Raw genomic sequence first — 16,042 nt, forward strand, 5'->3', positions numbered from 1 at the left:
GTTCAATATTATTTTGACGCAAAAATGTTGCGATCGCGTACAAGATTGAAGGTCGTAGTACGTTAACATTTATAACTTCCTTTAGACTTGCGATTAATGGACGCAAATTAGCTGAACAATAGACGGGTCTCGTCTCGCGACTGCTTTGTCACGTGTGATGGCGGTTTGATGACAATCGCGCGAGCCCAAATTACCCGAACGTCCTTCACAAGTGTCAACAGAACAGGTCAATTGAAAAAAAATCCGCTTGTGAATTCCGAAACGATAAATGAATAGCGCGATTTGCGCATTGGTTAAATTGCGCAGTTGTGAATTATATTTTTGATGATTTTATTGACTACCTAGTTAGTTTTTTGGTGTAATTTTATAAAGTAGGTAGGAAGGCGTTCACATAAACAAATACAGGGTTCCATTTATAACAAGGTCTTTCTACAAATTAAAACTGATTTATAAAGAAACTTGTATTCTATGATCTTTACAAATAAAATAAATCAGGAATAAGTACCTATAATTTGTCCTTCCTAAAGTTGTCTCGGAAACAAACCCGGAAGATATAAAGCAGATCATGAAACTGATTTTATTGACAACTATAAAATTTCTGCGATAAATCTACTTGATGAAGGTTTCAAGGTTAGGAAATCTCCTAATAAAATATGGAACAGTTAGGTAGGTACCTACCATAAATTGTGCCACGAACTTTCATAGGTATATCTATTTATTAAAAAAAAGTTTTTATTAACATATATTTTATATCCATCGTGTTTGTAAGTAGGTCCAAAATCCAACAATAATATTAGTATTTCTATAATAAAAGATCTACTGTAAAGGAGATACCGAAGCATCTTTGGAAGTTATTGTAATTACAAGTGTCGGTGTAGGAGACGCGGAATCTATTACGACTATACCTATCTAGAATTAAAAGGACTGAAGCAAGCTGAATTTGAACTAAGTATTGCATTTGGTTTATCTGTAATGATAAAAAGTTCTTGAATAAATAGATAAATAAAAGCTGCGTCAGATTTATAAATGTATTACCTACACATGTATTTTACCTACAATAACGAAACAATCGAATTTTAGGTTTTTTTTATCGGATCGCTACAGGATAGAGGGCTGCGCGATGGACCAACCATTACCGGATACTTTCTTGACGTGGATACTTCACATGAAAGAAGTACCTAGTTCTTACAGTAAAATTATACCTAGGGATTTTTTTTGTGTGTATGTGGACTCTACCTATCTATTTAATGGCGCCTTTAATTTTAGTCGGCGTCGTAGTAGTAGCCAACCAAGGACAGCTAAATATCTATTTTTGAACGAGTGTTGTAATGTAATGCGCGGGAACTCAATTATTATTATTGTCATTTGAACTTTGTAGACAATAACTAATGTTCAACTAAAAACGAATTATTATTCGTTTTTAGTATAATATGTACCTACCTACTTATAAATTACCAAATTTTAGTAGATACCTAACTACATACTTAAGTAGAGAGGTACCTACCTACCTTTTAAAAAAGAAGATACTACGATGGATCCTTTCCCTACTTGCTAGTTTGGGCAACTAGTTATTTCAGCATAAATTAAGACAAAATTACAATACCTATAATATGACTAGTTACAAACAATTGTTATAGGTAACGTAGGTACGGGTTACCTACTCAGATTGATTTGATAGCTCAAAAAGTAGGTTACGGTCAAAATCGATAACAGTTCGTAGACTAGTTAGGTACATAGGTACAATGGAATTTTACGATACAAGTTTTTGTATCTCTTGATCTAATACCATTCTGTATTTGTGATATAGGATAGATAGGTAGGTACCTACCTACTTACCTTGAAAAGTTTACTATGTTGCTAAGTTGGTGACATTTGACCATTTTAGGTAGGTACCTTAGTCTGTAGGTATGTACTTACTTTTAAGGCCAGTTTCGTCTCTTGCTGATAAAGTAGGTATCTGATAGTCTATATGTAACAATTGTTCTACAAGTGTTGGATATGGTAACCAGCCAATTAGGTACATGAGGCAGATTTATCTAGCAGGTCATCATCTGTCAGGTCAATATGATATTTTAGAAAGTAGTGCCCGTGGTGTTTTTACCTAGTACTTAATCGTTAATTACATTAGTAGATAAGACATTAGTACCTACCTGACTAAGTAGGTCTAATCTATGGAGCGTGCCTGCGTCTGGTCGAAGCGAAGGTATTGGCAAATTGGTTGATTAGAAACAATATATCACGTTTTATGTACTAGGTAGGTAGTGGTATAAAAAAAACATCGCTTCGATTTGCCTAGGTACCTAGCTGCTTGCCTAGACAAAAACATCACCCAGCAAGTAACCACAACAAACAAGGAAGTAGTTTACGTACACAAGCCATTCGTTCAGAGTGCCAACAAGAACAAAGACCGGTTCCAGAGTTTGATTGTTAGCGAGTTTGAATTAAAAGTGTAGTAATATATTTAAAAAAAAACACTAAATAACTAACATTTGACTATCTACTTTTAACACGCAATATTTATTTACGTGCGCCCTATCTACGAACTAGGTACCTATGAAAGAAAAATTAGGATCTATGTAGGTAGTACTCAGTGATCGCCAAGTGGCCCTTTGTTTAAAATGTTGCGCGCATTAGCATATTACTTAAGATATTTTGATACAATACTTAAATAAAACGACTTACCTGAAAGTCAAGTACGTACAGTGATGAACAAAAATTTTAACACTGAACTGACGACAGGTCTTCTACATATCCAGAAAAAAAACGTAAATCACAGTAACTCCACTTCAAATTTATTAACCAAAATCAGCTGTTCACATATTCTTGCGCCTCAAAAGATATCCATACGATCTTCTAAACGCACTGCAATAAAATGACAAGAGAATGTTTACATCAATACATTGCACAGCCGCAGTGCCTGGCCACACTCACACAGACGAATGACGTATTCATACGAAAGCGAAACACGGCTCCAGTGGTGGGGATGAAAGAGGTCAATGACGTTTTTGAGAAGCTTCGATGCTAGAAGGAGATGGCTAAATACGAATTGCATGATAAATACAGAGAAAGAAATACAACAAACTGTGCACTAATACATCTAAACACCTTGCGCCTGTGGAAATAGATGTGATGTGTGTGACTATGGGGCTGCCGGGCTGTGTGATGCGTTGCGTTTGGTTGTATTTGTAAGTTTTATACATGTACATATTATGTACTTACTTAGGGAGTAGTAACTGTAGCATGGATATGTGCTTCGCGTTGCGTTGCGATTTTCGAAACGTTTCCAATATAGGTACTTAGGTTATTTAGTATTATAAAATCTATGGTATTTAAGTAAATGTGGTACAGATATAGGTACTATTTCTACTGCTTATGTTTTGTTTCTTGACAATGACTATCCCACCACTTACTGCTTATTGCACGATGTAGGTACCTATATTTTTACCGTATGAAGATTTAAGAAAGTTGTGTTATTAGTCAAGTTTATTTCTATTCAAGGATACCTACCATTCTACTTCTCCTATTTATAGCCGGGTCCAAGTAACAATATTTTTCTTGAATTTTATATAATTGAAGTGTTTTTACATAATTTTAGTAAAATATTTTTTGACATTTTGTCAATGTCAGTTGTTTAATAATAAATATATACATGCAAATTGGCATATATTTAAATGTAAGAAAGTTATCCTATATCGATGAAGAATTAAGAAAGTACAAAAAATGAGCTGCATTAAAAGTTATTTAAAAATCATGAAACATATACATAAGTATTATCTCACGTCAGTATATAATGATAACGATTCGAAAAAAATTATTGCTGTACTTAAAAAAATATAGGTACATACTATAATTTACTTGGTCTTTAAAAAAAAACAATTTAGTACGACATTGACAGTTGGCGGCAGGCGGAGATCGGAGTGACGTATACAGTGTTACCAGTGTATTATAGTTTTCAAATATATTTTAAAACAACGGTGGCGGCGCGCGGCGGCTGGCGGCGACGTCGGTAGTCGGTGGCTAGGCCACCAAAATCTTATGCGACGTGAGGTGATGTGACTTGTCAACAAAGTGTATAGTTTATAAAAAATGGTATGGAGATATTCAATTTTTTATTGCGTCGTAGAGCATCAACAACATTTGGATATGTCCATACTATTTCATACAAACAATACTTTTATGACAAGTCACATACCCTCATGTCACATGTATAAATTTACCTTTATTTGACGTAATATACTAACGCTCATCTGATTTCGTGACACGAATATCTTTTGTCCCATATTGTGTGCCCAGTTTTAAATAGCCCAATCTCCTGTTGTTCGCTTTCTATGAGATGGGCTGGATTAAGCCATATCCATACTAAAGTTATAAATGTGAAAGTCTCTCTGTCTTCTATTTGTCTATAGATCAGTTTGTCTGTTGGTGAAATTCAGTAGGCATGTAATTAAAGAACCCCGTTTAAACATAGGTTACTTATTATTATTATTTTATTATATAAATTCACGTGGCCAAAGCCGCAGGCAAAAGCTAGTTTGTATGTAAATCTTCTATCTCATTTTTGTATGGGTACGCTTTCGTTTACTTTCTCTTTGCTGAGATCCTTATCTGGCAACACAGCTGATGATAATGACATTGACAGGAATAACTGCAAGAATGAAGTGGTGAGGACGGGTGGGTGGGGAGGCGGGGAACTGCAATTAAATTAAATTAAATCTGCAATCTGAAAGAAAACTGGAATGGGAAATTGAATAAACTTTGAAATTGAAAAACTAAAAAGAAAAATCCTATTACATACTAAACACTGTTAAATTTGTCATTGAGAATAGTGTTGTGGAGTATGTTATGTTCCGTTGCGGAATAAAAAGATTATATAATGTTCGATTATGAGTGATAAGCTTAGGTACCTGATAAAATAATAAAGACAACAATATTGTTTATTTAAGTATTTCCAGTTGTTATAGAAGGTATGTTCACATTTAAATGTGACTATAAATTCACATTCTGCATTTCATTACATAAGCAAAAGTAACCTTTGATTCTGGTCAAGCGGCCTTGTATAGTGCCTGCTTATTATTTTGTAAAAATACTTTTACAAACCCTACTATACGTTGAAAACATAAAATATATTTTTAATTATTTCAGGTAATAACATAAATATTATAGACAATATAAATAGTAACTTATTATATTTTAAATAAAAAGAACAATAAATTTTATTTATTTCTAACTTATACCTAAATTTAATTTTATCTAAGTTAAATTTAGTTGTTCTTTATTTATATATTTTTTTAATTACTTTAGTTTAAATGTGCATATGATTTATTTGATAAATTATAAATCTTTAAAATAATGAATAACAATAATATCAGGTCATTTTGTTTATGCATGTAGCTCATATATTTACATTGGTCTTGAATGAACAATGCCCACATTAACAATGACAGACATTTAAAAGCAACACTTTATCTTATCTGAGAATAGAAGCATTGGGTTGTTAGAAGATTAAAGATTGCTGTAAATGAGCTCAGGATTGTGAAATTATTTGATCATTTCTAGGATGCTGATAAAACTGACAATATCGAAGTTGGGTGCCGCGAAGGTAGCATTAAACGGAACACCAGTGAGATACTTATCAGCTGCAATGGATAAAGGAAATAATTTCTTTTTCAGGCAGGTATGCTTTGCATGTTTTAGAGTGAATATTTTTTTCCAATCAAAATTATATTTTTATTGTTTTAAGTCTGCAACTAAATTCTTAATATCAACTTCTTTACACTGAACTTGAGACTTCTATCATAGAAAAGGTTTCTTTGATAGAAGTCTTGGGTATTTCCTTCAATGTCTCTGCTTAATTATTTGTTATATTATGGCAAGTGAAATAAATTAGGCTAAAAGGTTCAGTCCACCTGTGTCTAATACAAGTAGTTTAGTTGTTGTTAAATCTTGTATTTTATTTAAATATAAATATAAATTATACTTGATACTATGACATTAATTTATTAAGACTTTGGTTGTAGCACCCATTTTGGTATAATAATGTTAAATTCAAGTCTCAATGAATATAAAGCATACTTGTTATGTACAAAATTATTGTGGCTATAGTGACTTTGGACGTCACATCTAGTTTAAGTATAGCCACTAATTTAATGTATTAAACTGTCTTTAGTAAACTCTAGACTTGGTCCCTTCATCATTGTTATATCTGAAATCCACTGTAAGTTTGAGATTTGTGTTATGGGATAAAAACAACAATAAATACTACTTATATTTTGTCAAACAATAACTGTTGAGACTGTTGTGTGACAAAAATATTTCTTATGGATCTATGAACTGAATACAGTTACGAAATTACAATTACCTGTGGTCCATACCACAGGTAATTGTAATCCCAACTAATATTAAAAATGCGAAAGTAAGTTTGTTTGTTACCTCTTTATGCTCTATCTACTCAACCAATCTTCTTGAAATTTTGTATATATGTAGTTTGAAGTATGGAGAAGGACCTAGAGTACTTTCATCCCGGAAGAATTACTGTACCCATGGGAAATTCACGCGGGCAAAGCCGCGGGCAAAAGCTAGTCCTATGACTACCTGCTTTATTTATGCACTGTTAGTAACAAAGTTGAACATATATGTTGTCAATTGTTCAAACTAAGGGTCACTTGTAGCACTCCTTTAAAAGATTAGATAAAAATTGGAGACTAATAGGTATATCAGGTTAGATAAAAGTTGATCATGTAGATATCAGATAAGGGAGATATAATATGTTAAAACAAGTTACATTGTTGTGAAAATGAGAATCTCTATTGCTACGCTATGAAAATAAATATGTAAAAAAAGAAACTAAACCTCAGTTGAATTACATTATATATTCTCATAAGTGTTTGATGCCTATCAATTTTGTAATCATTGTGCAAATAGAAGCATTAATAGATAGGCAGATATGATGAAACAACAGGAAATAAAATTTTTCAGTGTGTGAATATTTTTAAACTTATATTACTTATTAGCTGTTCTGCTCCTTTGGAAATTTCAGGACAAAACCGACCAACCAATCGGTCATGTGTTTTGGATCATAGGTTACATAAGTTCGAAAAAGTTCGTTAAAATTATCTAGTATATTTTCCTTGTATATTTTACTTCCAGCTTTTTGACACAGTGAGTAGCACATACACATATCTCCTGGGAGATACGAAGACTCGCGAAGCAGTGCTGATAGACCCTGTGTTGGAGCACGCGCAGCGCGACGCTGATCTCGTCAACCAGCTTGGCTTCAGCTTGATATACGCCTGTGTGTGATTTATTTTATTCTCTCTGTATTATGATTGAAGACTTAGAAAAAGTTACGGTAACATTAAAGGACACTTTTTTAGTGTGCATACCTGTATTAAAAATATATGGTATATGATTAAGGACCACGATTTTCATGTATTCGATAAAAGTTTACTCTCGAATTACTAACGTTCCGATTGCGTGAGAATCAGGTACAATTTTTGTTCTATTTATATAAGAAGTATTTAGTCTTTTTTTTTCTAATACGTCTTCTCTACGTATTACTTACAAATAAATATTCTTATACTATAATAAATCTTAAAGAATGAGTTAGAAATATTGTAATTAGTTGAAAAAAATTTTTTTTTTTTCACTTTATCAGGTAGGTAGGTTATAAACTGAACGCGCTAGAACAAACCTAATGCAGTTCTGTCATTTCCTTCCAGTGAACACGCACATGCACGCGGACCACATCACAGGCACGGGCAAGCTGAAGGCCCTCCTGCCCGGCGCCCGCAGCGGCATCGGCAAGGCGTCCGGGGCGCAGGCTGACGTCTACCTGGAGGAGGGACAGGTGGTCACCTTCGGCTGCCACCAGCTGCTGGCCGCATCGACCCCCGGACATACTAACGGATGCATGACATATATCTGTCATGAACAGGCTAGTTATTACATTATTCTTCATAATATGTATTAGGATTTGTCCAACACTGGAATAAGCTGTGGGAATAATTCTCTCTACAGGCTAAAAAAAAAAGAGTTGATAGAGTGGTTGTTTATTTAGATTCAGAGTCAGGTACCTACTATTTCACTTAAAAACTACATGCGATTCGATGAAATTACAATAACCAATTTTTATTTATCACATTTGGGGACGCCTGTGCGAGCACCAGATGGTGATCAGTCCTCCCATCAGTATGGGAGTACAAGCACCAATACCAAACCACTTTATATATATGTATAGAGAAGTACCCCAAGTATTGATTTGTTATCAGTGTTTTAATTAACATGTTAATTAGGGCATACAAGATCTTATCAATCTAAATCACATTGTTTATGAAAACAATGATGTGTAAGAAAATACCCGTAAAAACAAATGTTCTGCTTATTTAATATTGCGATTCAAATCTTAATGATATAATAAATAATATATGTTTTTATTCATTATGAATTTCCCGATGATGGAAATTCACGGAAAAATATAATCGTTAAAATTTAAAAATTCGGTCGTCATTTTGCAACTGGCCGCCTGCCTGACATCAACCTTCCTTGGGAATGTTATTGTTGCCTATCAGACGCCAAGGCTATGTGCCCTTAGTTGTCTCGTTTCGTCTCGTGTCTCTCATTAACGAGAGTTGTCAATTTACTTTGGTACTCCTCTCTGGCTCAGTGACCCCAAAGTTGGATCCCTCCGAAACAGGAGAGCGCCTCAATCTTCTATTTTGCGTGCTGTCTTAACAATTTACTAGCAACCTTCCTCGGGAAACACACTATTGGTTGAAACTGTACATAAATCCGTCCAGTATTGAGAGATTTTCGCGTTCACATATACATTTGAACGCAACAGAGGGACTTTCTTTTTATAATATGGATAAGAATGTCATTTAACTATACTGACCAAACGGGTGATAATTTCAGGGCATAGCATTCACTGGGGATACTCTCCTAATCAGAGGATGTGGCCGTACCGACTTCCAAGAAGGCTCGTCGGAAGCCCTCTACAACTCAGTCCACAAGAAGATCTTCACGCTCCCGGATTACTACACCTTGTACCCGGCTCACGACTATAAGGGTCAAACGGCCACCACGGTGGCAGAAGAGAAGAAATATAACCCTAGGTTGACCAAGCCGTTGGATGAATTTGTAGACATTATGAAGAATTTGAATCTACCATACCCGAAGATGATTGGTGAGTATTGTGTTAATTTTTAAATTATTTGTATAGTTTCATTAAAATTGAGAACCCTCAACGGTCCACAATACCAATACATTCAGATTGGCGTGTGTCTCGCCCTAAAATAGGACCACTCCAAATCCTCTCGTGGATGACGTACGAGGCGACTAAGGAATACTTAACACCTGATAGGCAACAATAGTATCCCCAAAGAAGGTTGACGTCATGCAGGCAGCCAGTTATAAAACAGTAGCCAAATCTGCAAAAAATAATGGTTGCTTTTTTGCGCAACGCCTGGGTTTTAGAGCGTCACAGCTGTGAATGTAACCGGAACCACGCAAGGATGAGAAAGAGAGAGAGAAGAAGAACAATACATTCAGATCTGTATTTGCTTTCCTAACAACTGAAGATGATCACTGAAGTAGATCAACCATTTTTAATTCTAAACAAAACAGTTTTCTTGTTGATCACAATTGGTTAATATCGGACTTCTGTGATAATAAACTAAAAACATAGCTCGAGATGTAGTCGAATTGAAAAACTAATTTGAAGTTGGTTTTATAGCCAACTTCAAATTAGTTTTTCGACTACAAACGAACCCATCGCGAAAATTTTCCAGGCTTTAAAAAAGCTCTGAAGAGGACGAAGGAATTTACTCTTTAGAAAATATTGACATGCAAATCAATTACATTGTTATGTTGTGTACATAAATACATAAATAAAAATTATGCATATATGAAGTTTCAATTGTAATTTTCAGATAAGGCGATACCAGCGAACAAAGTATGCGGTCTATTTTGATCTAGACTCAGCACTGCAGAACATTACCAAACTCAATTAGTGTAATTAAATAGAGATTTATTCAGAATGATTTCTTTAGAACAAGTTTATTTTTATATAAATCAGATGGGAAATAATTTAAGAAACTGCTAAATGATATGAATACCGAAAGATAGATTTTTCATAATACAAAATATAGGGTCATATACATTACGCGGTTTTCATGCGTATTAATTACAACATGAAAGCCAGGAGGACCAGGTGATAAATTTGACGCACTCAAAAATACCCACGCAACTTGACTATTTTAACATCTAATGTGTAATGAATAATATATGAATAATAATTTTGCCTAAAACTAGATATAAGAATGTCAGGTTTCTCCCCGACCGACACCTCTCAATTATCCATTATTGAAAATTGAATGTAGAAAAAAATATTCTCAGCAATTTATTTTTCGTTCAAACTTGTGTTCGGTATTGATATCTTACTTGCAGTATAATTAAGATGATATTGTCTGTGATATATAGACTGTGCAACAAATATTCCCGAGAAAAAATATGTTATTAATATTTTTTGTAACCTAGTTAAAGTATTTTTTATTAACTTGTATTATTAATTTGTTGTAAGATTGAACTAATTTTTTATGTATATTTTGTTAGTAAAATAAACAATGAACACTTTTATTCATAGTATGAGACCAATGATTAAAAAAATCCCGATATGCCTATTCCATAAATCACAAGATCACGCGCTAGTGTTTTGATGCTAAAAATCTTACTAATATCATAAATGCGAAAGTTTGTGAGAATGTATGTGTTTATGTTTGTTACTCTTTTGCGCAAAATCGACTGGAGCGATTGTTTTGAAATTTGGTACACAGGTAGAATATAACCTGGAATAACATATAGGGCATATTTTTCCGAAATTCCTACGGGAGCAAAGCTTCGAGGCGCAGCTAGTAGGTACATAATTGGCGCGAATTCGTCGTACATTTTAGTTCTTGTAATAATAAGTTCACATGGTGCTCATACAAACTACGCAATATGCGCGTTCATTTTCGCAGGCTTTTGCCCGAGTTCGCTCATAGTGTGTAGTCTATTGTTGAGTCGGAATGGCTATTATTTATTTATTTATTGAGTAATAGACAGGCAGCTTCAGCAGCTAATGTGTCTATATCAAGCAGCGTTGAAAGTTTCTACATATTTCACTATAAAAAGTCACATCACTGATATCAATTAATAACTTTATATTTATTCAGATTTTATACAACAGAGACACATTGTTCACTTCTATCCACTTATCAAGTCTATTTTTAAATGAGTTTATTGATGGTGCAGAAACAACTTCCTCTGGTAATCTATTCCACGAATTTACGGACCACCCGGTTGCTGAGGAAGTGGTGAGCTGTGTTGGTTTTGGACAGTGTGCGAGAGATCATGCAGTGGTGTCTCCTTGATGATTTGGAATTGTCATTCTGGTTCCTATTATATATTGAACTAAAATTATGCAAATTGTAGTTTCCATTCAAAATCTTATAAGTCTCAATAAGATCACCACGAAGGCGTCTTTCTAAGGGAGAATGGTAGTGAGGCGCAGGACACTAAGTCTCTCTTCATATAACTTGCGACGGAGAGCATGAGGAATTTTAGTCGCTCTCATTTGGACATATTCCAAGAGATTGATGTCTTTCTGGAAGAAAGGACTCCATATCTGGAAGGCATACTCTAGTAAAGGGCGTATATATGTAACGTTTTAACGTACTAAGGTAACGTATTAAGCCTCTATACGCTATCCACAACCGCCAAACTTTGGTAAATTCGGCTTTGAGCGCATATTCTATCGCCGAATACGGACCGATGTAGACTATTGACATTGCAAAGATTGTATGAGAGCAATTTTTGACCGCAATTAAATTAAAGCAATGTATGCTGAATCCGACAAGCGACTGGTCCTGTGGAGCCGGCATGCAATTTTTACTTGAACCTGTGGTTTTAACTTTAGTTTTCAGTTAGTTGAGTAACAGTAGATGGCGCTACTAGCAAAGTTTATTGAAAATGATGGCTGGTAAGAGAAAAGTTTAATTTTAGGTATAATTCGCAGATGTAAGAACATTACATTTGTAATGTTCTAATTAATTTGTAATGTAGTATAATAGGGTAGTGACAAGGTCACGAAATTGTAAAAAAAATATAATTTAGGTAAAATAGATATATTTAAAGATCGTAATTAGTAATTGTATCTACTAATTCAAGTTTCCTTAATCTTTTTGTACATAGCATTCGCGGCAATAGAGGCGAGTTTGCAATTAATTTGCTGTTGAGTGTGCTTGCTTGCATTACGTAATGCCGGGCCCATACTGTCGTCGAACAGTTTGCCAAACAGTTTGGGGCTGTCTCCATGAAGACAAAAAATGTTCGTGTTTAAAGTAGTAAGTATAACGCAGCCCAGTTAAAACATTGGCTGGCTCCTATTATATTGTCATCTCAACCGGGCCAAGGACTTTTCTTTGGCTTGCTCACAGATTCAGCAGAGAGTTAATTAACAAAATTTGTTAACGCACTCAATAAATTTAACAGCTCAATAATTAACTGCGTCGTTAACCGACGTAATAATAAGATATTAATGAAATAGCAGCAATATAATATGGTTTTAACATGTACATGAGAGCGCAATGCGGCACTAATAAATATCGTGTTTCTTTTTATATATCTCTTTTCTTTTGTTTGGAACTTCGTTTTTTTTTTAATTTAATTAAAATAATAACAGTTATCTATTATGGTCATGGATTTTAAGTACTTCGTTGTACGGAGTACCTACTAATTTCATGAGTATACAAAGAACCGCGGAAGTAGAAGATTTCCGTAAAATCCGTACCTAAGCATATGACTCTTAAGAGTAAAACCTGTGGGTACAACTACTTACTCGTTCTAATATCTGTGTACTTACTTCATAAAACTACTTAAAAATGTCTAAAAATTTATCAAAAATAAATGCAACCGGATTCTGAACTCTGCTCGTAGGAATAACAATTAAATTTACACGCGCGTCATCCAACAGTCGTGAGCCAAGTTTTTCCGAGCGACGTAATATGGAGCGGTTTCAACGGCCCGGATAAAAATTGATAACAGGATTGTCAGGACCCGACCTGAACGTTTTTCTAGTTATTTTCTCTTTGGACTGAGTGGCACTCGTTTTATGGTTGCTACCTAAATGTCTGTTTGCTTTTTGTAAAAAGTTCGTTGTCCTATGGTTTTCCATATGTTTTCCTTGTTTTTCTTAACTTGCGTATTGCAATCAGTACGAGCGAGTAACTGTTTGATATGGATAATTTATTGGAAGTATTATAGAGTCTGTGGTTAGGTCTATGCTTGAAATGGTCCTAGAACGGGAGAACCGATCATCCGTCTGCATGGTGTTGCGCTGGCGCCCCCCTACCAGGCAAAATAGATCCATTATGCATGCTGTTTGATATTTCATGCTGTCTAAAATAATTTTTCTTCTTATTATAATTGTTACTTATTAGTTCCTAGAGCTACTGTATCTTGTGCCAGAGGTACATATAAGAGGTACTCTCTCTCTCTCACATTACGTCAGTGCTGTACCTAGCTATATATGACCCATAAAGATATAAAATAAAGAAATATTGGAAAGAAAACATTCATAAGGATTTCCAATATCTCTCGCTAACATCTCGCTAACTGATGTTCATCCATTCTGTCCATCTTTGACAATATCTTTCCCCTTCGATCACACATAAACAGTCCCTTATTTGTGATCGAACCCTAACTATGGAAGTGTCCACTTACTATTACTTGAGAATACATCTTCATTACCTTCATTAGTCATAGGTGCTCACTGCTATGGAGTATATGTTCATTTGTTGCAGGTGAGTTGCGTGTGACGTTTAATTATGGCGGCCGCTAGGGGGCGGTGTCCACAAGTCAACACAAGGGGTGAAGTTAGCCAAATGTTGCGGAAACAGATAATATGCCGGCGATTTTGAGGGGAGCTAGCTGGTGGCGACGTTAATTTAAACTCTGTAGGACTAGCACTAGCACTACTCTGTATGAAGTATGTGAAAAACTTTCAATGTTTCATTACACATGCAGGTAGAAAGACAGGAGGCAAACAGAGGAAAAAAAATATATGCTTGCAATTAGTGGAAAGTGGATTTCAGTCACGGCTGTGGCGCTCGAGGCCCAGGGTCCTTGTAAAAATAAACCTTAAACGGTTGACTCTGATTTTATGACTGGTCGCCTGCCTGACGTCAAACCTCTTCGGGACTGCGGTTGTTGCCTATCAGGCGCCAAGATCTTTTAGTTGCCCTGTACAACATCGATACTATATGGAGTGGTCCTTTTATAGGGCCCATATTAGAACGGAACTACAATAGAGCGAAAACGTATGCGGCACTTGTTTTCAGGTTTCCTTCAAAGTATATCTATACAACATACCTATCACATCCAATTAAAAGAAATTTAATTTGAAACTTTCAACAAGAAGATAAATTATCTGTTAATTAAAGCGACTGAGTGTACATACATCCGAAGTTATCTAGATCTAGGGTTAGCTCAGGCTGTTGAGAGAAGTTCGCTCGCTTATCGACAACGCGGCTCCCTGGGGCGGTTTGCCTATTAAACCTCAACTCGAAACATTGTCTGGTAAAGTGCTTGATATCACGATACTTGTTCTAGTTTTACAAAGAGATTATATTGCGCAGCTTATTTTTAACATACCTAACCTCGATTAAGTATATGACGTTTGATTTAATTTACCTACTAGCCCTGGCTTTTTTTTATTGAAGCCTACTTGCAGATGGTCGCTACGTCGACGTCGAAATATGGCGACAGTTCGCAAGGACCGTACAGCCGAAACAGTTACAGCACAATGGACTCCCAGATGGGAACGAACCTCATGTTTATGTATGTATGTCTGTTTGTTTGCAATCCAAGTTCATAAGGTGACCAAATCCCAAGTAATCCAACGTTCTATTCACGAGTCAGTCATAAAACTAAATGAATATGTACTATAAGCCCTTGCCCGCGGCTTTGCCCGCGTAAATTTACCAAGGAAACAGTTACTTTTCCGGGATGAAAGGTCCTTCTCCATACTTCAAACTATATGTATTCAAAATTTCAAGAAGATTGGTTAAGTTAATAGAGCATGAAGGTAGTAACAAAACACTTACTTTCGCATTTAAATATTAGTTAGGATTTACTGGTCTGGTTAAGAGCCAGTGGTTGCTTCACTTATATAATAATATCTGCAATCTGTCTAAACGTTTGGAATTCTGTAGCAGCAGTAGACGAGTACAATATGTTTGTGTTGTGAGGAAAATTGATTTCACGGCTTGTTAGGTAAACATAAATAGTGTGGCAACGTCTTGGATCTGAATAACGCAAGTACAGCGCTAAACGTTAGTCGCACGAGTAAAATATTCTAGGTGCGTAGAATTTGTGTATACTCAGTGCTTCTGAATGTCTGCCTTCAGTAATATAATATTTCACATGCTCATAATGAATGTATGCATTCAGAAGCGCTAAGCAGATGCTGAGAAGTGGTAGTAAGTTACTTGGACAGCAGGTAAGTTTATGTGTTTCCGACTGTACATAGGTATACTTCCTAAGATAGGATTCATCTTCTTCTAAATGTGCCTCTTCAACTAGTGAAGTTTTAGCTGTTGAAGAGATTAGCTGTCCTTAGTTCGGAACAGGATAGAACAGCTCATTTGGGCTCGTTATCCTGGTCGTCCCGTATTGACATTGTTCATGACATTTTCGTGCTTCCAACAATTCCATGTTCCATGGGAGTTTGTCCGTCATTGTAAATTGCAGGAGATTGTACTGTTAACGCCTAAGAACATGACTCAAATACAAAGCTATGATTATTTATTTATAGTTCAACTCATGGATAATCAGCGAGCGATTAAAACCATTATTGTGTAGTCGAGAGAAGAAAGGTCAAGAGTAAAGAACAAAAATTCAATTAATTCTGATAATAATGTGATCCAATGCTGTAAAAATGCACATATATATGGTGATTGGATGGATATGCTCTAATGTGCCTTGTAAATGGCTACTGTACTCTATCTTC

General features: G+C 35.2%; 2 protein-coding genes across 4 annotated transcripts in view; one reads left to right on the forward strand and one right to left on the reverse strand.

Moving 5' to 3' along the window:
- The window catches only part of mlt (mulet), an 80,153-nt gene that overhangs the window by 18,135 nt on the left and 45,976 nt on the right, over positions 1 to 16,042 (reverse strand). The window contains exons 1-2 of one of the 2 annotated variants that reach the window (XM_053752917.1): positions 3,508 to 3,639; positions 2,683 to 2,862 (exon numbers count right to left, since the gene is read on the reverse strand). The exons of the other annotated variant lie outside the window; for it this stretch is intronic. The gene's annotated coding sequence lies outside the window, so the exon portion shown is untranslated. Of the gene's footprint in view, positions 1 to 2,682; positions 2,863 to 3,507; positions 3,640 to 16,042 lie in introns of those variants that run through there. 2 annotated transcript variants of the gene reach the window in all.
- LOC128674415 (uncharacterized protein) lies at positions 4,652 to 10,639 on the forward strand. Of its 2 annotated transcripts, none has more exons than XM_053752922.2 (6): positions 4,652 to 4,964; positions 5,557 to 5,674; positions 7,147 to 7,291; positions 7,719 to 7,933; positions 8,911 to 9,181; positions 9,927 to 10,639. In XM_053752922.2, exons 2-6 carry the CDS (start codon positions 5,558 to 5,560, stop codon positions 9,965 to 9,967), a joined length of 789 nt encoding a protein of 262 aa, XP_053608897.1. In that variant the 5' UTR covers positions 4,652 to 4,964; position 5,557; the 3' UTR covers positions 9,968 to 10,639. The 2 variants fall into 2 exon arrangements, with proteins under 2 accessions (XP_053608897.1, XP_053608898.1); XM_053752923.2 differs by having other exon boundaries at positions 4,922 to 5,142.

The sequence above is a fragment of the Plodia interpunctella genome, chromosome 12 (assembly GCF_027563975.2).
Source record: "Plodia interpunctella isolate USDA-ARS_2022_Savannah chromosome 12, ilPloInte3.2, whole genome shotgun sequence".
Taxonomy (NCBI): Eukaryota; Metazoa; Arthropoda; class Insecta; order Lepidoptera; family Pyralidae; genus Plodia; species Plodia interpunctella.

What these genes read in the sequence shown, in the direction of transcription:
- LOC128674415 (XM_053752922.2), top strand. Translation starts at nt 5,558, where the DNA reads ATGCTGATAAAACTGACAATATCGAAGTTGGGTGCCGCGAAGGTAGCA. An exon ending in CTTCAGCTTGATATACGCCT is followed by an intron (nt 7,292 to 7,718) that starts GTGTGTGATTTA and finishes ATTTCCTTCCAG; the next exon opens with TGAACACGCACATGCACGCG. An exon ending in ACCATACCCGAAGATGATTG is followed by an intron (nt 9,182 to 9,926) that starts GTGAGTATTGTG and finishes TGTAATTTTCAG; the next exon opens with ATAAGGCGATACCAGCGAAC.